Genomic DNA, 26,828 nt, shown 5'->3' with positions numbered 1-26,828 from the left:
ACCAAGTCCTGATGGCTTCTGGCTATTCTGAAAAATGTTCCCAAATCTGTATTAATGGGTCTGCTTTTCAAGGATCCTTAGTTAACTCTTGGTAGATTATCCAATTTTATTGGACTGGAAATGAGTCCAATAAAGTTGCTAAGGAAGTTTACAAAAATAAGCTGGGTAGAAAGCAACCTTATATGGCCCCAAGGGTGAAATTAACACAGACTCAGACTGCATGTCAGTTCTAGCCAGACTCCAACGGTCTTTGCCTGGCCTTTGTAGTACCAGTGACAAGTAGCACTTTGGTCAGGTCCACAAAGCACTGTGCTCAGAGGACAAGACAAGCAGATTGAGCACTACAGCCCAACTTCTGACAGAACAAAAATGTCTCTTGATATAAATAATCACAATATTTGTTTTTCATAACTCAGCATTTTTCAGTTTAGTGTGCTGGTATTGAGAACTGAAATGGCATTTTTTTTTGGTGAATTGCTGCTGCCATAAAATAGTTGAAATCTGAATCATTTAAGACTTGAAATATATCCAGGAAGTTGATAATGCATGAAACTTGAAGAAAAAGATCTGCTTTCAGAAAGTATTTTCTACCTTCACAGACCTCAAGAGGAGAGACTAACACTCGATAAAGTTTCCATTACAAGAATGACTTGCACTCTGTCAGGCAAGAGAAGATAAGTGATCTTCAGAAATACATTGCACCTTACACGATGTGTTCAGAGTGGTGACTCCGAAATCACTGATGGAAGGTACAGGTAAGTACATGGACACTCATGGGTTTTCACTACTGTGCTGTCCACTCTGTGGAGTTGAAGTTGTCAAAATTGGTATTAAAAACAAAGCATAAACAGAATAATACCTATGTCTGTGTCCAAGTATTTTTGTTGTTGCTTTTAAAAAACTTTTTTTGTTTTTTGTTTTTTTTTGAGATGAGGGCGATCTCACTGTGTTGCCCCATGCTTGACTCAAACACCCAGGCTCCAGCAATTTTCCTGTCCCTATTTTGACAGCAACCCAAGGCCTCTGCTGGAACTCACTCCTTCCTCTCCAGGAACCCCACCACTGCCTCTGGACACACCAGCATGTCCACAAAGTTCTGTTGAAACCATGCAAAAAGGGTAAGGCATTTGGCAAAGATGGAGTGCAGCAAAGGCAGCAAAAAGCTCATAGGCTCTACTGGTCATATCCTACCATTTCCCTTCCCCTTCCCCAGTTCACAGGACCTAGAACTCAACAACTACCTCGTAATGCGCTTTTTTTTTTTTTTTTGAAGATTACTCTGGTTTTTTAAAACTGTATTTTTTGTCTTTTCTTTTTTGGTACTGGGGACCAAACCCAGGATGGTGCATTTTCTAGACAGTGCTTTGCCACTGAGCTATGTCCAAGCCCTACTCTTTCTTTAAAAAGTTGAAATATAATCAATTTGTTATCAGTATTACCTGATTCTTCTCATGTTTAAGCTTTTAAAAAATTCACTTTACTCTTCTTTTGCTAATAATTTTGTAGAGGATGTGTTCATTACTTTTTATAACTTTGTAAATGCAATGACTGATAAAATGTTTATACCTATACCATTGCTTATTTTTCCTGAACTTCGAATACTTCTAACTAAAACAATACTACCATTTACATCAGTGTTGCAAGTAAATGGCAATGCCCTCTGCCCAGAGCCACCAGAAGTCTCTGATTACCAGCACAGAGCATCCCAACAAAGCCTTTCCAACCTAGTCTTCCCAACACACACAGGCAAGGCAGGAACTCAGAAGTGTCAGTCTGTATCACCTGCAGCCTAACACGCCTGGGCAATGTCAGTGCTGAGTGACCTCTGTGTGTTCCCTCTGCTTCTGGGCAGGAAAACACACTACCACATCACCTTCTGCTGTCACCACACCTGCTGCTGAACAACAACAGCAGATGCAGGATGGGGATGGCAGAGCCCACACCAGCCCTCCCTCGCCGGCCCCAAGGCCCCCTCACCGATCTTCATCTGGAAGTTGTTGAAGGAGTGCTCGTTGATGTATTTCATTTGGTCCATCAGCCTCATGGCGAAGTCCGCCAGGGCTTTGATGTGGGTCTTGCCCACCTTGTCATAGGTGGAGTCGTTGAGGCCCGAGGCGGCCATATAAGTGCTGCCGATGGTCTTGATCTTTTCCAGCTGCTTGAACCGGTCCTCACTGATGATCTGGACAGAAGGAGGCCAAACCTGGGTCATCCCCAAGCCTGAGGCACTGAGGTCTGCAGGGAAGGGCGGAGGATTTCTGGGAACTGTAGCAGCATGGTTTTCTGTGTCCCCTGTTCACCCAGTGGGGGCACTGACTCGGGATACGGTCACCACCAGGCCTTCCTTCCACCCCCAGGGACTAGATCGCTTTTTTCTCATTCAGTGGCTTGCAGGCCCTCTTCTCAGAAAACTTCACCATCTTGGTCCAGAGAGACAGCCCCGCCGGCAGTGCCCTAGCTCCTTCTAGTCAACCACAGTCACTGAGCTGCCTCAGGGATCTGAGGGGATACCTCCACCATCCCCAGTCCAGCTCCCCTTGTGCCCCATGGCCCATACGTATTTCCACTGAGCTTGTGCTGCTCGCACTCAATAGAGGACCCAGACTGCCCTGGTCTGCACACACTGGCTACTCAACACAAGAAGCAAAGGAAGCGATGGCTTGTTTCTGCCACCTAACATTTCTGCCTGCCTTCTCCTCTCCTTGAGGCTCCTCCATCTACTCACTCTTGCAAAGCCCTGGGCATAGACACTGGGCTATCCACATGCCTGGGACCATGAAGGTTCAAATTTAAACAGCCTGAACTAAAAGCCTAGCTGTGTCGCTCACAGGCCGTGACCTCACATAAGATATGTTCGGTCTCCTCTATACCAAGTGCCAGGTGCCTAGGACAATGCCCAGGAGACTGCCAGATTCTTTGCCATCAGCACCATCGCTGCTCAAACACCAAGGTGGAAGGAAAGGGAGCTGGGAACCCATGGGGCACCCCCGCCCACACCACACTGCCACCCTTTGCCCAGCACCTCATCAAAGTCTGCAATGATTTCATTGAGCAGCCTCAAGCACTCGACACCCTCGTTGTTGGCTTCAAGCTCCACATAGAACTCGGAGAAGTTGGCGATGGAGGCGAACATGACGGCCACACACTCGCAGGACTGATAGTAGAGCTCATCGTTGCGCCTCTCACGGGCCAGGAAGTGGGCGGCCACGTCCTTGGGCAGAATGTTGTGCAGCAGCCTCCGGTTGTAGGCCTGCAGTTCCTCCATCTCCTCTTTCTCCTCTGTGGCCTGAGGAGAAAGGAACCAGCAAGAAGGGTCTAAGCAGCAGTCCTACTGAAAGCAGCATGCCAGTGGCTGAGATCTGAGGACTGAGGCTTGAAGCCATTCCAGGCAGGAAAGTCCATGAAATAAGTGGAGCTGTGATTCAAGTGGTAGAATACTAGCCACCCAGGCCCTGAATTCAAGACACACACACAGACACACAGACATACACACAGACACACAGACACACACACACAGACACACACACACACACACACACACACACACACACACACACACACACACACACACACACACACACACACACACACACACACACACACACACACACACACACACACACACACACACACACACACACACTAGCACACTACCACAAGAGCCACAGCTCTACTTCTAGCTTTTTTGGTAGTTGGTAGGAGAAAGAATCCCACAGACTTTCTTCTCCAGTATGATTTTGAACCACAATCCTCAGATATCAGCATCCTGAGTAGCTATGATTATAGACGAACCACCAGCACCCAGCCCTATTTTTGAAATATAATTTTACTGATATTATTAAGGTGTGATACAGAGGGGTTACCATTTCATAAGTTGGGTCATGAGTAAATTTCTTTTTTTTTTTTGGACATTGTCACTCCTTCCTTGGCTTTCCCTGTTTCCCCCTCCTGTCCCTGCCTAAAAAGTCTCTATGTGTTGTCTAAAGAGCATGGCTTTGACTGTGGCGGTAGGAATGGGGGGTTCGATACTAACAAGCATCTAACTCTCCCTGCTGCTTCTTGCCAAATAACACATAAGGGCTTGAGGCTGGAAGGAGGCAGAGATGTGAGTGTGAGTGGAGAGGCTGAAAGGATCGTGTTTGCTCAAGACGAGAAGTAGCTGGCAGGGGAAAGCAATGGTCCACACCCGCATCTGTAAGGGCTCTCGGGCTACTGACGGGCTCTTGGCCTTTTGTTTCCTTCTTATGCTAGGAAATGGGATCAGAAAAGCAGTTTGACCAAGGCTTCTTTGACTGACCCTGCAGGAAAACAGCTCAGAGGTCTGCCCATCCCTGGTTCCTGGGGGAGCGGACTCCCTCCAGAACAGGCACTGGCAACAGACAGTAGAGCAGGTGCCAGTTGGGGTGGGAAGAAGCCATCACCATTGATTTTTGTAGGTGCTGGAGCTGCACAACTGGATTTCGTGGGTCATTCACCCTCCAGGTGAAGGAAAAAAAGTGCAGAGCCTTCAGTCAGGAGCAAAGGAGTGCACCAGATGAGTTCAAAGCAGAGAGCGCTTCTGCACCAGGTGTAGAATCATCTGACCAGAGTGTCCATTGGACGAAGGCTTAGAGCAAGTCAGCTGGCTTCCTTGCCCTTGATGGCAGACAAAGGGGTCCCTGGCTGCGGGTGGCTGTGTTGATGAAACAGTTAGGGAAAGGATCGCTAGTAGGGTCACTGGAAAGATCTAATTGGCCTTCTTGGGACATTCCTAATGAGAGATACTTTCCATTGGACTGCAACCAGAGGCCAAGACAGCTCCTCAGAACCCTGATTCTCCCTGGGGTGGTGGCATCCACAGGAAAGAGCTAGCATCTTCCCAGGACTATGGGGCCAGGGGCCTGTGGAGGAGAGCTTAGTGGCTCAGCCACAAACTCTGCCCCTGAGCTAAGAAGATCTCCTGATCATACTGTCTACATCTGGCTGGACTCTGGAGCCAGGGAAGTATGCCACTGAGATTGGGGGGTCATTCCTGAGGAATGACCTGCACCCCAGTGGGTCCTGCCTTCCCTAGCCCAGCTACCCTCAGATGCCAAAGGAATCCAGTGGCATGCATCCTGCTTTCCAGCCCTGGTGACCTTTGCTCTTGTGACCACATCCTTCTCCATGAATGAGAACCACTTGCACCTGGCTCTGGAATGTGGCCTTGGTAAGGAGGCTGGAGTGGGAATTCTGTATTTCTCCTCACAGGCTGACCCATGGAAGGCCTGCTGACTGTCCTGTTCTCACTGTTTGCTCAGGCCATGGGCCTTGGACCCAAGGAGGCCATGAAGCAATTTGGTTCCTTTAATCTGCAGAAAAGGGACGCAGGGTCACAGGGGAAGGAGCACTGAGGGGAAGGCTGTGTTCCTGGTGCCAAGAACATGGGACTGACCTCTGACAGCACACACCCTTCTGACAGGACATACACAGGTCAACAGCAAAGGGTCTGCTCGGGTGCCCTGACCATCTCTCTCTGAATCAGAGGCCTGCTCTCAACTTTCTGCCTGTTGCTATTTGCTAGATGTTATTCTCCAGGATCCCAAAAGCCCAGGAGAAGCATGGGTGACAGAAGGGCCAGCCAGCATCATGAGTTTGCTGGGCAGCTTCAGGGGAAAGGGGCTGACACAAGCTAATGGTAGAGGTGGAGGGCACCGGGGCCAGCGTTTCCCCTTGCAGGCCCTCTAGAGGCCTCACAGCTGATGAAGCAAAGAGACCAGAATGGTGGCCAGCATGCAAGGGAACAGTGGGCTGAGGGGGACAGGGAAGGTAGGGAAGAGAAGGAGGAGTGCGGGGTTGGGGGGAAGGGGGGCTCAAGGACTCGTGCTGCTGGTGCAAATGAATCAGTCTAAGAAAGACAGAGGGTGGCAGATTCCTCACTGCCGGGGTGGCATTGGCGAGCACAGATGGAGAAGGTCAGAAAGAAGCCAGAGGCTCTGGATTGAAAATCATCTGATGGAGGAGATCTAAGTAAGTTGCCCCGAGCTGATACAGTCTGGAGATGGGGCTGTGCCTGGATAGGCAAGAAGGCCAGGCTTTGGCGAAGCCCTGAGAGAGGCCAGACTTGCAGGTCTGAGGCAGTGCCCCTGGAAGCCTTCTCCTGTGAGTGCCCTTTGCACCCTTCTCCTGGCCCTCTGAGGTAGTCTAGCAGAAATGAAGGGGCCATGGTGCTGCTGGAGCCCCTGCCTTTCCTCCAGGTAGACAGGTCTGGTGCTGGCTACATTCTAGCCCTGCCCCATGCACTCAGCCTCTGATCAAATCCACCACCTTGGCTTCTTGCCACCTGGTTGGGCTTCCTGTCCATGCCTTTGGTGCTCTTTGGTCCTTTCTCCTCTGCAGGAGGCCCCACTCTGGTCACATCAAGCCCTGGCCAGCCTCTCCTGCCCCACCACCCTCCTGCTACTCTTCCTTGTCCCTGCTTACTGCCCACCACCAACTAGGACTGCCATGCCTATCTGTATCTGCCTGTGGACACACACAGAAATGCTAGTTGCCACCGCTGCGCCCAAAGTCTACCTGGGCTCCTTAGGGTCTAGCACAGCCTAAGTGGGTGTATCTGGTGCTCCAGGATTTTGCCTCTGGGCCTGAGCAGAACAGTTTGTCAGCGCAGGACAAGGGCCTGGGCCAGTGTCCACATGTGGGCTCCCTGGACTCTTCATTCATTCCTACCTGCCTGCCTGGCTGCCGCCCAGAGCCACTCACCTGCAGTTTCCAGAGGAAGTCTAGGCGGGCGGTAGACTCCACCTGCTGAGCGTGCAGGTACAGGGCCAGCACGAACACTGAGATGATGATGGGCGTCACCACCTTCAGCGCCACCTTGGTTGCATGCTCAGGGCTGTGGGGCGAAGTTCACAACCTGAGTCCACCAGGTACCTTACAGCAGGCTCTAGGCTCCTTTCTCCTTTTTTTTTTTTTTTATACTGTATATAGTTCTTCCTCTTCCTCTGCTTCCTGCTCAAGTTGCCTGAGGTGTTGCCTCCTCTAGGAAGCCCTCCTGTAGCTTCACAGCCACTACGGCTCTCCTGGTGCCCTCCCCCCACAACTCAGTGCTCCCCTCTGATCCGCTGGAGAGATGAAGCCAGTCCTGTATACCCCAGGTCCTTCTCAGTGGATGAGTGCAGAAAAAGGGTACCCAGCAGGCTACACCGCTCCCATCTCTGGACAACCTTGGACAAGTCTGTTCACCATTCTGCACTTAGGTTTCCTTATCTGTACAATGGGACAAAACCCTCAGTTTCCAGGTAATGACAAGGGTTGGGTTACTGAATACAGGATGCCAGTGAGATACTGGACAAGCAGGAGGCTTTCCCCAACTGGCTTAAAGTCCTCTTAACACTGACAAAGGCTCTTCATAAGGGTGTCTACAGTAGCTCTGGAGATGGGTCTGAGGTCCTATTGAGTCTACAGATCACCCTGGCAGGGGAGATCCTCCTCCTCAGCCTCTTCTTTCCCTGTCCCACCTAGTCCCAAAGCCCCTCCCCACCCAGACAGCAGTGGCCTTCTCTGTCCCCTCTGTGCCAAGGGCAGGGAGGGGCCCAGTCAAAGAAGGAGTGTTCACTCACCACTGGGAGGTCCCGTTGTTGTTGCTAGAGTCTCTGTGAATACAGGTTGGGGGAAGATTGTTGAGGCCACTTTTTTGTGTGTAAATTAGCCACCAAGCCCACTCACCCCCCATGCCTTACTCTGAAGCCCTTACTACTGTCGCTCTGGGTTCTGCCATCCAGCGCCCATCAGCATCGGTATCTAAACACATTCTCAACAGGGAATGTAGCCAGCTAGCATTTGCTCATCTTGACTATACTCACCCAGCTCTTACCTGGACCCTGTCTGTCCAGCTGTCCTCACTTTTCACTCATGTGGGTGGATACTTGTCCATCTTTCCCCCATCCCTGAGCTGCTGTCCAGTGGAACCTGACACCCGCACTGTCCCATGGGACATGTGAGCTGCTGGCCACAGATGGCTACTGAGCCTTGAAACATGGCTAGTGGAAGTTAAAAGGTGCACGGTGTGTAAATACACACCAGGTTGTGGACAGTGTAGAAAAAGATAAAGTATACTAATTTTTAATTGATTATGTTTAAATGATCATATTTTGGATGAATAAGTATTATTAAAATTGCACGTTGGGGCTGAGAACGGAGCTCCACAGTAGAGCACTTGCCTAACTTGTACATGGCTCAATCCCAAATCACACCTTCTACCTTTTTAATGATAGCTGCTAGACGATTTTAAAGTACACATAGGGCTTGCACATTTTGTCTATTGAGCAACACTGCCCTTCACTCACACACAGCAATGCCCTTGACTCCACTACTGTCCTCAGTAGTGGGAGGGGAAGGAGGAGAGGCAGGAGAGGCCGGGATTCTGGCCCCAGACTGGATCCATGTGTAGAAAGGGCCTAAGCCTTCCTCTCCTCCTTCCCCTTCCCTCTTCCCTCTCTTCCTCCCTCTTTCAGTTACCTGTCCCCACAACTACCAACATTCTTGCCTGAGACATTTCTGTTGGGTTATTTATTTATTCCTCAGCACTGCCCAGCTCAGTGCTTGCATATGCTAGACCCTCCATAAGTAACTGAATTCACGATCAAATGGATAGATGGATGATCCCTTCATGTCCTCAGCCTGGCAGGGGCTGCCTCTGAAAAGTGGGGAACAATTCACTGAGGCCTGTAGCCAGCCGAAGGCAGGAAGGCAGGGGTGCTGGTTGTCTCAGCGTGGGAATGAGAAAAGGGGGAAGGACAAGACCCTGTCCTGCTCTGCCTCAGGTAGCCAGGGCAGAGGAGAAGCAAGACGCTTCCCTTAAAGTTGTACTGCGCAACCAGGACTCCAGGACTTCAGGCCTCTGCTCTCCCTGCTTGCCTGCAGTGCCCAGGCTCAGGGTTGGGTTTGGGAGGGACCACCTACATGGCATTGGCGGTAACCAGCAGGTCAGCATTGTCGAAGAGTGTGACACCGGGGACCTCTACGACAAGCACGTAGATGAGCTCTATGGCCAGCATGAGCACCAGCTTCCCGATGCAGCTGATCTGCAGGAACACGGAGCAGGCCAGCAGGGTGAGCAGCACGCTGTAGGTGAAGTACTGAGGAGAGAGGGCGGTCCATGCATCAACTCTCCAACCCGGCCCTGCCCCACAGTCCCAACCCCACCCACCCCAGCCTCCAGTGGAAGCTGACCCTAGGTGAAGGGTGGTTTGGGAATGTTTCTGCTGGGCCTCAGTGGGCCAGTGAGGGGGTACACAGTCATGTGAAAGCAGGGTTCCAGGCCAGACTGATCTGTCCACTCCTGATCCACTACAGTCTGACTATGACCTCACACTGATTAATCAATCTCTCTGAGCCCAGCTTCTTCATAGGCAAAGCTTCCTGTCTCGGGAGCTCCCTGCACCCATTACACGAGGCGAAGCTCTTGGCACTGTGCCTGGCCCTCTCAGTAACTGTGGGGAAGCACTGGCTTCCGGCTCTGATCTGCAGCTCCGAGTCCACAGCTGGAAAAATGGAAAGCCAGAGGAAGCTGGCTGCATGACTGCCCTGCTGCATGGCTGCGGAGGAGGGAGGAGCGCCTGTCTGGGTGGATGTAGCTGAGCCCTGCCTCTGGGCTTTCCTGGCTTTGTCCACACAGCAGTGGAATGGTCGAGTTCCTTCTCAGGGTGAGGAAGGGAGGCCAGTGACGTGATGGCTTCCACCATCCCTCCCTCAGTTCTGAGCTGTGGTGTGTGTGAGTCAGGGGTCCTCAGGGAACCAGACAAAAGCACAGACCCAGACAAGGGCAGAAGGCCATCACCACTCAGGGCTCGAGTGAGCACCTTGTGGAGAGGAGGCAGAAGCACTGAATGTCATGGTGGATGACAGCTAGAAGCCTCACCTAGCTGCTGGTATTATAGGTGCTTCTTGTGCCGTTCTCAACAAGGATTCTTGGCATTGCGCTTATTATTGTTGTTGTTGTTAAGTAGCTGTACAAAGGAGTACAGTGTGGCATTGCTTTTTGAATCTAGATGCCTGTAGATACAAAATTTCTTTTGGGAGCCAGGGGTAGCAGTTCATATCTGTAATCCCACCTACAAAGAGGGAGATCAGCTCAAGGGAAGCCCAAGCAAGAAGTTAATGAGATGCCCTCTCCACAAACAGGCTTGGGTATGGCGGCACATGCCCATCATTCCACCTAGGTGGGAGGCCATAGACAGGAGAATCACAGTCCAGGACAGGTGGGGCAAAAATTCAAGATCCTACTTAAAATATAATCTAAAGAAAAAAAAATAAGGATGGAAGCCTGGCTCAAATGGCTGAATACTTGCTTAAGAAGCACAAGGTGCTGAGTTTAAACCCCAGTACAACCAAAAAAGAAAAAAAAATCCTTGCAGTGTTCTAGAAGAGGAGGGCCATATGAACTGGTTAACACACTGAAAACTAGGGGCTGTGGAACAGGCGTGGTTTAAAGTAGTTCTGGCTGGGGACTGGGTTTCCTCTGCTCTCCTCTGCTCACCAGCCCTGTGGCGGGGGCTCAGGTGGCCTCCCCTGAGGCAGGAGTCTAGAAGTGTGGCTCTCCAGGGAGGAGAGTGAACCCCTGGAGCTCTATGGCTTACCAGCTGTGCAACTTCAGGCAATTTAATAACCTGGGGGACAGGTGCTTTAGCTCCATAAAGGAACAAAGTACAACCGCAGTCATTGGGTTGTCATGAGCCTTGCTGAATGGATGCAGCAGTGCGTCTGGGCCTTGGTAAGCACCACACAACCCAGAGCGACGTTGCTGTCATTGTTAGAGTGAGGCTGAGGAGGCGGTCCCTGGGCTCTACATGAGGTGTGACACAGGCTGGGGGCTAAAGGGGGGGGATGTCTCCAGCCCACACTGAACTGGTGGCCCTGACCTTGCTGCAGCTGGGCAGGGTGGGAAGGGCAGGAGGGCCTGCCTCCACTCCTGTTCCAGCCCTGAATGCCCTCCTCCCCCTCACCCCTCCCCCCGCCCCGTGTACCTCGGGAAAATTGCAGTTGGGCCAGCGGCTCCTACAGAAGCCCTGCTCATCACCCAGGCTGTAGTTGAAGACCGACTCCACCACATGGCACGCGTTGACCTGACTCTTGGTGATGTTGTGCTCCTGGGCCAGGCAGCCCACCAGGTCCTTGGAGTTACACATGAACTGCGGCAGGGAAGAAGGCACAAGGGTTGATGTCAGCCCCTGGGGGCCAGGCCAGGGCTGCCCACCCCACAGGGCAGCAGGTGGATGCCAGGATGCCTTCTGACTCAGTGCAACTGCACATGGACCAGGAACAAAAGAGAAGGAGTCTGAGGATGGGCACAGCTTGCTATTAGCACACTGGATGGGGTCTGGGTATGGCATGTGCCTTCCATCCCTGAGATGGGACTACCTTGGCTAACTCCCTGTGTTCTCTCAGCCTTGAGAGTGAGGAAGTAAAAGCTCTCAAGAAGCTGAGCAGTGTGGGTCTCACGCCTGTAATCCAAGCTACTCAGGAGGCTGAGGTCTGATGATCTCAGTTCAAAGCCAGCCAGGACAGAAAAGTCTATGAGACCCCAATTAACCAGCAAAAATCCAGACATGGAAGCAGAGTGGTAGAGTATCAGCCTTGACTGAAAAAGCCAGTAGGAGCCTGAGGTCTTGAGTCTGAGTCCCACTATGTGCACTAACAAACAAGCTCTCGTGAGATAGTAATTTAAGAGTCACAATTGATCCCAAATATGAGGTGGAACATGAAAAGGACTTTCCAGGAAAGCCCCCTCCCAGCCAGGGTGTGTTGGCTGCAGAGTTCATTGAGATATAACTGGTGAGGACATGGAGCTACCCACCATGTTGACAAAAGCTGAAAGGAACACCAGAGTGATGGTGAACACGCCAACCAGGGTGCTATTCATCTTGGAGCGTACGATCTTCCTGGAGAGGGTCTGCAGTGGGGTGGGGAAGAGCTGGGAAGGGGGAGGGAGGAGAAGACAGAGATGGAACAGTGTTTAGTGAAGATCTCACAGAGGGCTATAGAGGAGCTCCTTGGAGCCGCTCATCTCCAGCTCAGCTCCAAAGGCCTTCCTAAACTCCTCTGGGCCTAGGAGGTGCCAGCCTCAGACCACTAATCACTGCTGACACTCTGCTGCTGGTCAGGAGGGTTATCTTGGGGTATCCCTTTGGGATAATGAGACATCCTTCTTGAACCTTCTTTTGTGGCAGGAGGAAGGATCGTTGTGATTTTTCAAATCTAAGCTTACATTAAAATCTTGTCTAACAGACATAGAGATAAGCTGGAGAAAGAGTCCAGAAGCTGATAAGATTCTTGACAAGGGTACCATTGACAATTTGACAGTGTGTGTGTGGGGGGAATCATCTTTTCAACAAATGGTGCTAAAGCAAAAGGAAATCTTCATGAAAAAGAACAAAGTTGAGTCCCAACCTCACACCATAAACAAAAATGAACTCAAAATGGATCAGAGATTCAAATGTAAATGCTAAATAGAACTGTGAACATTTAGACGAAAATACCAAGTAGATCTTTGTGAGTATGGATTGGGCAATGATTTCTTAGAGATGACTTCAGAAGCATGGGCAAGAAAAGAAAAACTATGAAGTGAACATCATCAAAATAAAAAATTCTGTGCAGCAAATAACAATTTCATGAAAGCAAAATATTTGTAAGGATGAGGAGACATTATAACCCTTGTGAACTGCTGGTGGGAATGTAAAATAAGTTTACTGCTGTGGAAGATAATATCATGACATAAGAACTTAAGCACAGAATTACCAGAAAATATAGCAATTCTACACAGTATATACTCAAAATAATCAAAAGCAGGTTACTTGTATAGATGCTCATGGCAGCATTATTCATACTAAGTTGAAATGGAAAATGCTCAAATGCCTTTCAATTGATAAAGGGATAAACAAAATGTAGTACAGACACACAATGGAATATTATTGAGCCATGTAAAGGAATGAAGTGCTATTATATGCTACAATGTGGATGAATCTTGAAACTATTATGCTAGGAGGAAAAAAAAACCTGTCTTAAAAAGGCCACATATGGTATGATTCCATTTATATAAACTGTTGAGGGCATGCTAATTCATACAGACCAAGTAGATTAAGGTTACCAGGGGCTGAGACAAGCAGAAAATAAGGATAGACTGTCAATGAATATGGACTTTTTTTGGGGGCGGGGAGTCCAGTCGTGGGGCCTGAACTCTGGGCCTGGGCGTTGTCCCTCAGCTCTTCAGCTCAAGGCTAGCGCTCTACCACTTGAGCCACAGCGCCACTTCCGGCTTTTTTCTTTTTGCTTATGTGGTGCTAAGGAATCGAACCCAGGGCCTCATGCATGCAAGGCAAGTGCTCTACCACTGAGCCACCTTCCCAGTCCCAATATGAACTTTCTTTAAGAATGATGACAATATTCTAGAATTAGACAGTAGTGATAATTGTACAAATTTGTGAATACATTGAAGACCTGAGAGTTACAAGGTCATCTACATTTATAAAGGTGAATTTTACAATATATGGTTTTTAATCTCAATAAAGCTTTTATCTTTATTTATCCTTTTTAGTCCTTTTTTTGGGGGGGGGGGAGCAGTACCAAAATTTGAACTCAGGGCCTTGCTCTGGCCAGGCTGAGCATACCTCCAGCCCTGATTCTTGCTGGTTATTTTTAGGGTAGGGCCTTGATTCCCCAAATGGGCATATGCCTGGTCTGTGCGCCACCTACCTTAGGCTTCCCATAGTTGCTGGACAACAGATGGATGCATCACCACATCTGCATCCAGCCTCACTCTGCTGAGATGGAGTCTTGTGAACTTTTTCCCCAGGCTTGCCTTAAACAGAAATCCTCTCCATCTCAGCCTCCTAAGCAGTGAGCATTACAGGTGTGAGCCTCCAGAGCCCAGCAGAGTTTATTATTTTTAAAAAAGCCCTGTCCAGCCTCTTATTAGTTGTGTAATGCTATGGATATTAGTAACTGCTTCTGTGACCTTATGAATAAATAGGAGATGTCTATTTCCCAAAGGGCATACTAAGACTCGATAATGAGATGATGTTTGAAAGTGGTTTGTCAGCTGTTAAATGCAACAGAAAAGTTAGTTAGGAAGATAGTTTCTTTTTTCTCCCCTTTCCAGTGTTGGTAATGAATCTAGGACCTTATGCATGCTAGGTAAGTACTCTACTACTGAGCTATCTCTCCCAGCCTAGCATCTGCATTTCAAAAGAGCTATTCTAACTATCCAATCTCCTTTTATAGCGATGGGATATAAAAAGTGAACTGTCTGCTAGAAAAAAAAAAAAAAAAAAAACAGGCTGGCGACCTTAAGAATAGCAAGAACATGCTGGACATGATGGCTCATGCCTGTAATACCAGCACTCCGGAGGCTGAAGCAGGAAGATAGAGAATTTGAGGCCAGCCTTGCTACATCATGAAATGAAACCTTATTTCAACAAACAAATAAATAAAACCCAAAAAAAACAACACCTCAGCAAGACCAAAGGATCGGTGACTGAGCATAGAACATTAGGCCCATGACCCTGAAGTATCTGTGCAGGAACAGGGACCAAGACTCTCCCTGTGACCTTGGAAACAAGTTTCCATGCTTCTCAGAGGCTTGACCCTGCCCTTCTCTGAGCATCCACCTATGTACCTGCCCCGGTCAGGCTGAGCCAGACCACATGATTTCTAAGATCCCTCCCAGACATGACCACCAAGACCTTGACCATGAGGTATCTAATTGTTTACAAGACTAATGAAGGGCTTTGTTTGGAGGCTGGAGAGAAAGTCCTTGACCACCTGGTGAAGGAAACAAGGGAAAGGCTTGGTGGATGAGGAAGATGGGAGCCTGAGAGTTATCTACGACAGACAAAATGGCCTTGGAGCAAGTCCCATCAAGAGACATAGCCAGGACTGGGACACAGCATACTCAAGAGAAGCATGAGAAACAAGATAAAATAGGAGCCAGGTTCCTAGTCCTGGACACCTGCTGCCAGCCTGAGCTAGTTGTTACCTAGTGGCTCTGAAACTCTGGGCCTTTCGAGGGCCACCTTTCTTATCTGTGTGATGGTCCCCAATCCCTAATCTCTGAGTTTCCCTCCAGAATTTTGGGGGCCACTGGAGACCATGAGAGGCTTCCTCCACACTCAGGTGTTCAGCAGATGTTCCCTGACTACTGTGCTGTGCCAGGCTCTGGCACTCCCATTGTCCCACCTGATACCTGAGGGATAGATGCCAGCATCTTCTTATTGTAAGTTTACCCAGGCTGACCAATGTGACTGATGGGAACAAGGCTTGCTGCCAATACCGATCAAGAAAGGTGTGACCCAGCCTCATACAACCCCAAACCTCCCTGCCTGGGCTAAGCATGATGCTCAAGTCCTCGGAGTGGCCTCTACAGTGAGGCTGGCTGGCTCAGGTCAGGGGGACTCACCTTCACGCAGGAGTAGATCATGGACACAAACATCACCAAGGTCAGCAGCAAGAAACAGGTCAGGTAGAAACTCAGCATGAACAGGGAGCTGGGGGAGGAGAGAGGATGAGGAAGAGCATGTCCAGAGGTAGTGCTGACCTCTCTGATCCCCATGACCTGCCCAGGACACAGACTATAGGTCTCAAGTCCATCCTCATGGCTCCAAGGGCCCCTGGATGTGGAACCCAAGATCTTTCCATTTCCCTGAAGCCCACAGCTCGGACCTTTCCATAGTTCTCCGAGAAAGGGTCACACAGCCATGACGGTCTACTCTTGCCCTTCCACCCATGGCCACCTTTGTAGTGGGAATAGCAGCCCACATGGAAGCAGGAGGAAACCCAGGTGACCCCTAACCAATGTCTTCCCTAATAGAGCTGTTCACAGGAACTATCCATTTACGCTGGGAGAATCAATTTAAGAACATATCCTGGTTATCTATCACTCCACATTGTTACTCAAGATTTGATAAGTCACTGAGAGGACTGAACACGTATAAAAAGCACATATCAGGAGTCCAGCCAGCCATTCTGAGAATGAGGGTAAGATATGTATTTAGGAGGACTGGATTCTTAACCCCTCTTCCTGGATCTCCTTCTGAAGGCTAATCACAGGAGGCACTCCCTTGCCCATTACTATCCAGAGAACAGTACACCTGCCATCCCACTGGGTTGTGGTGGAAGAGAGTAGCCTGGATGTCCAGCATTGCTGGCAAGCTGTAGGCTAGCAGAGGACCTGGGCCAGAGGGGACACTCCTGGGACGACAGTGCCTTTGTTCTTGGCTTCCACACACACATCACTTAGCTACCTCCACAAATGCAGCAAGAGAAAAGGACTCCTCAGAGGAAAAGAAAGACCTTTGAAGTGGCTTTTAAGGCTTCCCTAAAGGGGATGGCTAGAGAATGGCCTCTAGAAATGCCTTAGCCATGGGGAGTTTGGGCCAGATGAGGGGATGAAGCTTCTGCAGACAGGGCAGAGACCTGGCATGGCCCAGCCCCCAAGCCATGCTGCAGAGAAAGAAAAGTAGCAAACAGGAAGGATTGTGCACTCAAGCTAAGGGACTCTCAACTGCAATGGGACAAAGGCCCAGCTTGCTTGTTGATACCTATGGTTCCTATTTATACCATTCCAATACAGAAAAATAGGTTCTGTGTCAATAGGACCCACAATATCACCAGCTCTGCATAGCCTCCGTGTAGGGCAATGGTCTTAGTTGCAGTCACTGGAGCCAGCTGCTAGTGTATGGTTTTCACCTGTGGTATCCTGGCAATTAGGTAAGAAAAGAAAATGGGAGGAGGAGGTAGTGGTGGTGGTGGAGGAGGAGGAGGAAGAGGAGGAGGAGGAGGAGGAGGAGGAGGAGGAGGAGGAGGAGGAGGAGGAGAGGAGCAGCAGCAGCAGCAGCAGCAGCAGCAGGGCACTAGTGGCTCAGGCCTGTCATCCTAGGCTACTGAAGAGGCTGAAATCTGAGGATTGCAGTTTGAAGACAGCCCAGGCAGAAAAGTCTGTGAGACTCTTATCTACAATTAACCACACACACACACACACACACACACACACACACACACACACACACACACACACACACACACACACACACACACACACACACACACACACACACACACGTGTAGCCTGTGGTTCAAGTGGCAGAACACACTAGCCTTGAGCCAAAAAGCTCAAGGACAATGCCTAGGCCCTCATACCTGCACACACACACATAAAGTATGGGAAAGATGGAAAACAATGGAAAAGGTGACACTGACCAAGATGTATTCATAAACTGATTTGTTGAATTAAAATCTTTTTGTACAATTACTTAAAGATAGTAATCATAGTCCTCATAGCCCCTCTGTACAATAACATTGTTTTTTGTCTGTCATGCTGTCCCTCAGCTCTTCAGCTCAAGGCTAGCTCCCTACCACTTGAGCCAGAGCGCCACTTCCAGCTTTTTTTCTGCTTGTGTGGTGGCTTTTTTCTGCTTATGCGGTGCTGAGGAATCAAACCCAGGGCCTCATGCATGCGAGGCAAGCGCTCTACCACTGAGCCAACTTCCCAGCCCCCAATAACAATTTTTAAAAGATAATAATCATAAAAGGAAATAAATAAGACATATCAACATATAAGGCATAATAAATAAGGCATGTCTTGATGTAAGATATATTAAGAACTGTGCAACTTTCATCAAAATGCATAACCCTACTCTGATCAGAACACTAGACACACCCAAATCAAAGCAGTACACAATTAACTGTCCAGGGCTCATTAAAGGGCCAAAGGCATCGGAAGACAAGCAAGGCTGAGGAACCAACTACCTATCCTAGGTTGGAAAGCACAAAGGAAGGCAGTGTGGGAGCCCAGCAATGTGAAGGGAAAGTGAGGACGTCAGAGCCAGGTGTGCAGCTGAGCGAGCATTTCACTCCCTTCTTATCCTTGCACTGCAGCCACGGCATTGTCAACAACCCAGGGAAGACGTGTGAAAGGCACACGAAGCTGTCTGTGCATCTCTGCAAGTCCTCAGCGGGTCTGCAATTGATAAATAGGTGCTGGGTGTGGGATGCTTTAGGTGAAGCAAGGCTTAGAAGACAGATGCACATGCAATGGATCTTCTATAGATTTGGGCTATAAATTAAGAGTAGAACACATTGGGAAATCTGACTATAGACTGGATGTTAGGTTACAGTAGGGAAAAGGTATGTATTAATTTCATTTGGTGTATAAGGTTTTGTGACTAGGGTGGAAAATGTCCCTATAATAGGTACCTGTTGAGGCTTTTAGGGGGAAAAACATCCTTGAATTTTAGAAATTAAAAAAACAATAACCGATGAACTGAATATTGAAAGATATTAACAATTGTATCTATAGGCTGGGTATTGATAATCTGCCTGTTTGAATGATTTGATAAAGAGTAAAAGCATGGATCCATGCACATGCACATACATGCATACACACATCTAGAGCACTTGTGTGAATGACTGTTTACTAAACTCCATTTCCAAAAGCCCCCAAACTGCTGTCATCTCTGCTGCCTCCTTCCTCTTCCTCTGTCTCCTCTTCCTTCTTTTTGGCAGTACTGGGGTTTGAACTTGGTCCTGAGCTTGCTATGTAAAGCTTCTACCATTTAGTTACACCCTTAGCCCTATTGGCTTTAGTTGTTGTTTTTTTTTTCAGATACAATGTGTACTTTTTCATCAGAACTGGCTTTGGTCTCCTGAGCTGCCTTCTTCTACTTCCTGAATAGCTGTGATTACAGGCATGTGCCAGGATGCCCAGATTTCCCCACTGCCTACAAGAAGTGGTCTTTGTGTCACAGTGACACAGCCAGTCTTCTGAAGAATTCAGGAGCAATTCTTCTGGAAAAGCCTACGGAATCTGAAATCCATTTTTCAACATACCCACGGTAAGAGAAAAACATTTATCTTTTGAAGATGTATTGATTTTGTTTTGCAAGATCCAAAGGACACAGAGAAACCAGCCTGGCAGATGGATGCTTTGGGTGATTCACTGGGCAGTGGAAATGTGCTCCAATGCAATGCATTGATGAAGTAAGGAAAAGGGGTCCCCTGCAGAGGGCACTGCCCAGTGGGAAGTTTTCTCCCTGCTGTACAAGGTTACACCCCCTGGCCGCCAAGTCTCACAGAGGGAACTTTGGAAAACCCACCTGCCAGCCTGAACAGGTTCAGTCCAAACTCCCTTCTCCACTCTCCTACACCACCACCCTCCCACCCCAGGGAACCCCCACGGCAGAAGAGGAAGCGCAGAGGGCCAGGGATACTCACTGGGGCACGATGGTGATCTGGACAAAGCAGATGAAGAGGAAGACAAGCGAGGCACATGCCACATAGGCACCAAATCGGTCATCCACCTGCTTGGAGTACTGAGGGGAGACATATAGGGTGAGGGCAAAGGTACCAGGTCTGTCCAGCTACCCTGGGGCACCCCACTCCAGGATAGAGAAGACCTGGGAGCCATGCTGACTTAAGAGTACAGGCCACCAGCCCAAATGGCAGGCAGTGTGTGTGGGAGCGTGGCTGAGAGGGACTGGAATCGTGAGTACTGGACACTTGATGCTGGTGTCACAGCTGTACATTACTGGCACGCTATGTCACTATGGACTGTCCTCACACCAGCCTGGAAGTGGCACAGGACAGTCGGTACTTCTACTTCAGAAATGAGCAAACTGCAGCCCTGAGAGTTGCCGTGACCCCCAGCCTAGCTCCTTCGTGACACTAACCAACTCCTCATGGAACTGGAATTGTGACAGTCACCCCGGCAGGTAATGTGTAAGTCAGGTCCACTTCCTATACCACGGTTTTACTCCACTAATTGGGCTCGCCTCAGTCAATGCTGTCCTGAGTATACAGAACCCCATTTAACCAGGCACTGGACATGACACCCTGAGACATGACACAAAGGGAACCACCTAACCAGGGCCCAGCTCTGTCACCACTACCCAGTTCTGTCACCACTACTCTAGAACAAGTTTCTTGACCACTCTCAGCTGTTGCTTTTTTACTTTTCCTTTCTTTTTACTATACTAAGGATTGAACACAGGGCTTCTGCAAGATTAGTGCTCTACCACTTGAGCCAGGCATCCAGGCCTTTTGTCGCTATTCAGATAAAGTCTCAGTTAACTGGGCCTGAGTTGTGATCCTCCTGATTCTGTCTCCCAAGTATAGCTGCATTACATGTGTATACCACTAAGTCCAGCTTGAGCTGCATTCCTCCCTTCCTCCTTCCCTCCCTGCCTTTCTTATGGTACTGAGGTTTCAACTCAGGGCCTTGCACTTACTAAGCAGGTGCTCTACCACTGAGTCATACCTCCAAGCCCTTAATTTGGCTTTTTCATTCATAATCTTAGGGGATGGGACAGAGAGCTTGACTACACCTTCCAAATTAACTCCTGGAGCTTCTGGTGGGCCCCAAGAGGCTGGACGGCCAATATGACACCAGTATTTAATCTCCTACCCATTTAATGTGCCTTATGCAGAGAGCCCTCCTTTAATCTTTACTCTGATCCTGAGGTAGCTAAGGAAAGTGAGGTGCAGAACGGTCAAGATTTGTCCTTTCTAACCAAGGAAGTCTCCCTAGACCTCCATCTCCTTCCATAGTGTAGCTTCACAGGTGAGAAACTGACAAGAACAGCAACTTCCAGGATGGTGAGCAGGAGAAAGCCACCCTGGTCCTCCCCGTGGCCCCTCACCCAGTGCCGTACCTTCTTCTCTAAGTCAGGCTCCCTGAAAGTCAACAGGAACTTGCGGACATGCTCAGATCGCAGCCTGTCGATGCTCCTGGCATCGATGGCCCGGCCCAGAAATTCGTCCACTTCATCTTCGGGGTTTGCACTTTCCTGGGCATTCCTGGGGAGCAGGGAGTATAACATAAGCAGGTTGGCCATGAATGGTACATGGTTACATGGTCACCCGGACTGACCCGAGAGGCCTAGAGGCTGCTACTGTCAGCCCCGGCCTGGGGAGGAAAGCAGGGATTAGGGCCAAGTAAGCCAGGAACAGGAGCTTGTGCTCTTAAAACAGCACAGGCACGGAAAGCCACTTGAGGCTCAGGCCTACTAGTGAAGAATGGGAATGGACTTCTAGTATGTGGATTCATTCTGAATGTTCATTGCTTCCTCCTACAGCAAACAGTCTCTGCTGACTCTCCAGTGATTTCCTCATCCTGAAACTTAAGGTTGAGACTGGAAGGTAGAATCCCACCTCCAGGACTGAGATCCATCTGTCTATTGAACCAGGCTCTAGTCCTTCTTGGGAAGAAGGCTCTATGGTCTTTGGGGACTAAACATAAAATCCCAATTTCTCAGGCTGGAGCTTGGTCTTTTTTCTTTTTTTTCTTTTTGTGTGTGGTGGTATTAGGAATTGAACTCAGGACCTCATACTTGTGGTACTCTACCACTGGAGCCATACCTCCAGCCCCCTTTGCACTGATTATATGGGGTCTTGCTTTATGCCTGGATCAGCCTGGGCTGTGATCCTCCTATTTGTGCTTCCTCATGTTTCTGGAGATGACAGGTGTGTACCACTGTACTCACCCACTGGTTGAGATGAAATCTCACCAACTTTTATGAACAGACTGGCCTCAAACCACAATCCTCTGAACTCTGCTTCCTGAGTAGCTAGGATTACAGGCTAAAGAGGATATTCTGAAAGTCCTGAGAACTAGAAAGTAGGAGAGAAAGAGGAGGAACTGGGTGTGATCTGGCCCTGCTGATGAATGTGCAAGGTGTATATTTTCCAGAAGCTGTATATGTGTGCACGTGTGTGTCTAGTGAAGACATGACCAGTGTAGTGTGTATGTCTAGTGGTGGATGAAGGGCACACAGACATAGCCAGGAGCTCCTGTCACTCAGCTCCGAATGTCTGTGGGATCGTGTTCCATGGGAACAGGGGGGAGCTGTTGGCTGCCGGATGGGGGAGGCAAAGAAGAGGGGCATATTACTCACTTGTCCTTGGGGTCTTCAAAGCCCTAGAAGAGAAGGACAGAGAGAGAAGAGTGTGAAGACAGGGCACATCATGAGCATCAGGCTCCAGAGTGGGACTGGCAGGCCTGCCAGGCAGTGGCTCATTGCTCTCTGCTGTGGACCAAGGCACTGGACACAGGGCTGTGGGTTCCCTTCCTCTCTTCACTTCTCAAACACACTGGGATCCTTCCTAAGGCTCTGTGCACTGTGATGTCATTCTTTTTTCTTGCAAAGTCCATGAGTCTACATGTTTTCTGCCCATGCTTGACTCCCACCACACCCTCTGAACTCCCCTTCTTCTTGGCTCATAGATTTTAGAGTCCCCTCCCAATTCTGCCACCCACTCTCATCAGAGATTACTGAGCTGTTTAGCAACACACACACACACACACACACACACACACACACACACACACACACACACTCACACACACACACACACACTGAGCATACAAAAACCTACAGAAGTTCACAAGCTTCATTCTTAAAAAATCAGCTCCAGTGACCGGCACCAGCTTTTTGGTTACCTGAGAGGTTAACACATTTATGTAACACATTTGAGTAGTATGAGGACTCGGGGGGTCAAAACCCATCTACACAGTGTGGGTTCATTTCATGGGCAGATTCGGAAGGGGCAGAATCTTTACTGCTCCTCGCTCACCAACCACAAAGCCCTACTTATAGAGTTAATCTGTGACTCCCACAAAAGGGGAGATGTGTGCTGGTTCTGAGCTGCTGTGGTAGAACAGAGTCCCAAGGGGAGAAGGGGATAGACTCCAGGAGGAAGTGGGCAGGTGGGTGGCCAGGACAAGGACAAGGATGGACCCCATATCCGTGGCCAGTGTGGGGCACTGGTGGACAAACAAGTAGTTTGCCAGGTGCTAAGTGAATGAGGAGTTCAAGTGAATTCATGTCTTTCTGTCCCCCATGAAGACCTGGTCTAGCAACACAAAACCGGAACAACTTTTCCCCCTAGTCAAAGCCACCTGATGCTGAGACAACATGGTGTCCACATGGCATTGAAGCGCTCTACCTCAGTTCTGTCCCTGCTGAGGACTCCTACACCCTTGGCAGCCTCCAGGAGTCCATTTAAATGACCAACCATTTGTTATGTGCCAGCACCCAGTCCAGGATGGCTGACTGGATATCTGCATACCCAGGCAAGTCGGAGCCTTCTCCTTGTCCTCTGAGAACCACCCAGCACTTCCTCTGGGCTGCAAGACCTGTCCCAGTTGGCCTTCCCAGCCCTAGATGAGTGTTCTGCCTGATGTTCTCAGAACTCTTCATAGCACAGCATGACTGGCAGCAGAGAACCTGATAGGCAAGCTCTCTGCAGAGCATGGCCATCCCGCACTGACCCACTGAAACCTGTCCCTTGAGCTGGCAACAAGTTTTCTATGCAACCTGAGAACAGTCAGGCTGTACTACACATGCCTATCTCTCCAGCTCAAAGAGTCCCAAGTGTTTTCAATAAGCCTGTTCCCAGCCAAGGCATGGTGCCTCAAGTGTGTAATCCTAGATATCTGGGAGGCAAAAATTGGGGTACCTTGGTTTGAGACCAGCCTGGATAAAAAGAAGTTCTCACAACTCCATCTCAACCAATGCCTGGGCATGTGTGTTGACCCCAGCTATACCAATAAGCACAAGTGAGAAGATCACAGCTTAGCCCAGGCATAAAGCGAAACCTTGTCTCCAAAATAACCCAGTGTGAAAGGGACTGGAGATGAGGTTCAACGGTAGAGAACCTGCCTAGCAAGAGTGAGATGCTCTGAGTTCAATTTCTAGTACTGTCAATTGACATAACTAGAATAATAATTAGCTTGTTCCCCGCTTTCTCCAATGCTTCCTTTTTCATTCCCTGAGGTGGGTGTGGCCCCTACCTCTCTCCTGCACTAGGCAGGGGACAGGGCCTTTCTCAGCACTCAGCTGCTGTGTTAGTGTGGAGATCACGGTATTGGGTTAGGATGGTGCATTAGAAAAAGAGAAGAAAATGCCTTAGTCCATAAACCACTGCAGTGGCATGATTAGGAACGCAGTCAGGGGCAGGGGCATGGCTCAGTGGTTAAGCACTTCCCTAACAAGTGTGAGGCTGGTTCCTTCCCTGACACAGCAGAAGCAAAAAGAACAGAACAAAATAGCCATAGTCCAGCAGTCTGGGTGCAATCCCACCTCTGCTAACTAGTGACAGGACAAGGGTCCTATCACCTCTCCTTGCCTGCAGGTCCCACCAGACCGAGGACATGCAGTTTTCCTGGGCTTGGTTGCATGAGTTCAATCCCCAGGCTTCCCACCATCGGCCTTCTATTAGTCACAGAACTTAAAGACCTGACAAGCACAGCTAGTCACAGCACTTCAAAAGCAGAGTCAAATTCAGATAACAATTTAACCTAATGGCACTGCTGAGGAGTCAGTACCTTTCCAGCCATTTTGCTTGCTACTCCCGCATCCAATTTGCATCCTCCCTCAACAGGCCAATTTTTGTTGTTGGTTTTTTTTTTTTAAAGACATCTTTGCTCAAAGATTTCTGGCAAGTTGAACATTAAAAGTCAACAGTCTTTAAAGCCACTTCTGTGTCCATCTTTGGTCTAGAGACTCCCAGTGGGCCCGCTGCGCTGTGGGGGAGGGGAGGAGGCTGGACTTCTTTGTTCTTATGAACATCACTTAGTTGTCTAAGGGGGTTTCATCTTGACAGGTACACAAAGGCATACAATGTACCTTGGTTAGACTCACTCCCTTCATGGCCCTCTTTCCAAACCAGTCTCAACATGCTTCTTTGTTCCATTTTCACACATGCACATAAAGTATTTTGACCACCCTGCTTGCTCTTCTTCCTCCTACGAGTGCACACAACCTGGACATGACCTGTTTTAGATTCCTGTCATTCTTTTTTTAGTGTATGCTAATGCTGCAAGGATTTCACTATGGTATTTCCATGTGTACATACGTACTTTAATCAGATTGACCCCTTTATCTGCCTTCCCTTACCCTATCTCTCTACCCTCTAGTATCCAACTGTGTACAGTGAGTTTCCTCACTCACAGATGCAGTGTATTTCAGTATTTTTCACTTTCTCTTTTTCTCCCCCACCTCCTGAGCTTATCCCTCACACAGTCACAGGATTACGATATTCTCTTTTTATATACACATATGTGTTTATGTATATATTCATTGTTTAGGTCTACAATCCACATACTAGAGAACACATGAGCCGGGTTCGGGGGCTGGATTTTGATGGCAGTGTCCTCAGGGGACACGGTCCTCATTAGGACTGGGAGCCACAAGCTGTGGGGAGACCTGTTCTACACACTCTCCTTCCCTGCAGTTAAAGCAATCAACACCCTGCAGCAGCAAGACTGGGCCTAACCCTCGACTCACAGCAGCAGTAGTCTCCTTCGGAGACTCCTGAACCCTAGTCCCAGAACTTGCTGATTCTTCCAAGGCTCCTTGTTCTAATAATGACAAACATGCCTGACAAGCTAGTGCTCATAGCCAAAAAACTACCTCCTTTAAGACTCAGAAAGAAATGAAGATATACAGCTTATACCAATGTCACTGACAATCAACTTCCTAAGGATTTGCAGGAGAGACCATAATTTATTCCAGGCCCCTTTCCTACTTGGTAGCTGCTCCATTCTCCTTCCTTTCTACTTCTTGGCCTCCTATTCCTCCCCATCTCTTCCCCACTCCATTTCTCTAGCTACCTCCCCCTCCCCCTTTCTTCCTGTCCTCCCCTTGACCACCTTAGTCATGTAGGAATAGAGTCTACAAGGGATTATTAAAGAGCTGAAGTGGTAGCCTGGCACAATGATTCATGCCTATAATAGCTACTAGGGACTTGGAGATCAGAAGGACTGTGGTTTGAGGCCAATCTGGGTAAAAAGAAAGACCCTATTTCAACCAATATCTGGGTGTGGTTGTGTATGCTTGTCATGCTAGCTATATGGAAAGAAAAAAACAAGAGGATCAGAGTCCAGAGCCCGGCCCAGGTGTAAATGCAAGAGCCTATTCCAAAGGTAAATAAAGCACAAAGGGGCTATGGCTCAAGTGATACAGCACCTGTCTAGCAAGCTTGAGACCCTGCATTCAAACCTTAGTACACCAAGAAAAAGAGTAGGGGAGAGCTAAGCACTGTGAAGGTAACCAGGAGTGCTGGCCACCAGCTCTGCTTTGGGGAAAGGAGTGGTCAGTTGGTACTGACAAGGTTTGTGGACCTCTAAGTCCTGGAGGAACGTTGGGCTTCTCCTACCTTCTCCCTTGTAATATCAGAGTCCCTTGAACATCTTAACTACCATCAAGATCTTCAATGGAGTTCTGAACTTGGCTCATTTTCCTCCCCACACTTAACTAATCTGCTACTTGTTAGCAAAAATAGGGAGTGACTCAATCCCCGGTCCATCCCTTTCAGACTCATAGCCTATCCACTGAAGTCCCAAAGGTCCATCTTTCATCCCCTCTGGTTTGATCTACATAGTTTCCACACAGCTGAGTCCTGGCACCAGCCCTCCCCAACCTGCCCTTAGTGTGGACAACTCCACCTGGGAGCCAGGTGCCTTCACATGAGCAGTGTTACCAAGTTCTTGACAGGGAATAAACACTGTTGTTATCTGGCTTCCTGTCATCCTCTTCCTCTTCTTCCCACCATTCAAGGCCATCTTCCCTCATTGCCACAAGTGTCCAAGAGTTTGTCCTGAACCAGCTTGTCATGGTTATGTGCAGTGGCTGCTGGGGCACTTGTCCCTAAAGCAGGCAGCGTGCCTTGAGGTAGAGGTGACAGCCCTTCATGGCTTAGATGTCTGTGCCTACTGGAAGACTGGTGCTAGCCAGGACAAGGTAGTTTCTCAGCACCAAGGGTAAAGGGGGTTGTCACCAGGCCCCTGCCAGAAAGCCTTGGGATCATTCCAAAGTAAC

The 26,828-nt window shown here is 49.0% G+C and overlaps 1 protein-coding gene across 2 annotated transcripts in view; it reads right to left on the bottom strand.

Annotated features, from left to right (window-relative positions):
• Adcy5 (adenylate cyclase 5) overlaps positions 1-26,828 on the bottom strand; it is a 176,260-nt gene that overhangs the window by 36,789 nt on the left and 112,643 nt on the right. For both annotated transcript variants that reach the window (XM_070030054.1, XM_070030053.1), the window contains exons 9-19: positions 21,903-21,925; positions 20,661-20,805; positions 19,225-19,322; positions 15,413-15,500; positions 11,816-11,932; positions 10,986-11,150; positions 8,923-9,098; positions 7,581-7,613; positions 6,721-6,853; positions 3,023-3,286; positions 1,978-2,182 (exon numbers count right to left, since the gene is read on the bottom strand). In XM_070030054.1, the coding sequence (XP_069886155.1) occupies positions 1,978-2,182; positions 3,023-3,286; positions 6,721-6,853; positions 7,581-7,613; positions 8,923-9,098; positions 10,986-11,150; positions 11,816-11,932; positions 15,413-15,500; positions 19,225-19,322; positions 20,661-20,805; positions 21,903-21,925 (1,447 nt within the window). The remainder of the gene's footprint in view (positions 1-1,977; positions 2,183-3,022; positions 3,287-6,720; positions 6,854-7,580; positions 7,614-8,922; positions 9,099-10,985; positions 11,151-11,815; positions 11,933-15,412; positions 15,501-19,224; positions 19,323-20,660; positions 20,806-21,902; positions 21,926-26,828) is intronic.

The sequence above is a fragment of the Dipodomys merriami genome, unplaced genomic scaffold (genome assembly GCF_024711535.1).
Source record: "Dipodomys merriami isolate MVZ:Mamm:240054 unplaced genomic scaffold, mDipMer1.0.p SCAF_2, whole genome shotgun sequence".
NCBI classification, from domain to species: Eukaryota; Metazoa; Chordata; class Mammalia; order Rodentia; family Heteromyidae; genus Dipodomys; species Dipodomys merriami.
The sequence above is the reverse complement of the archived record's forward strand: the minus strand, read 5'-3'. Positions and strand labels throughout refer to the sequence as shown.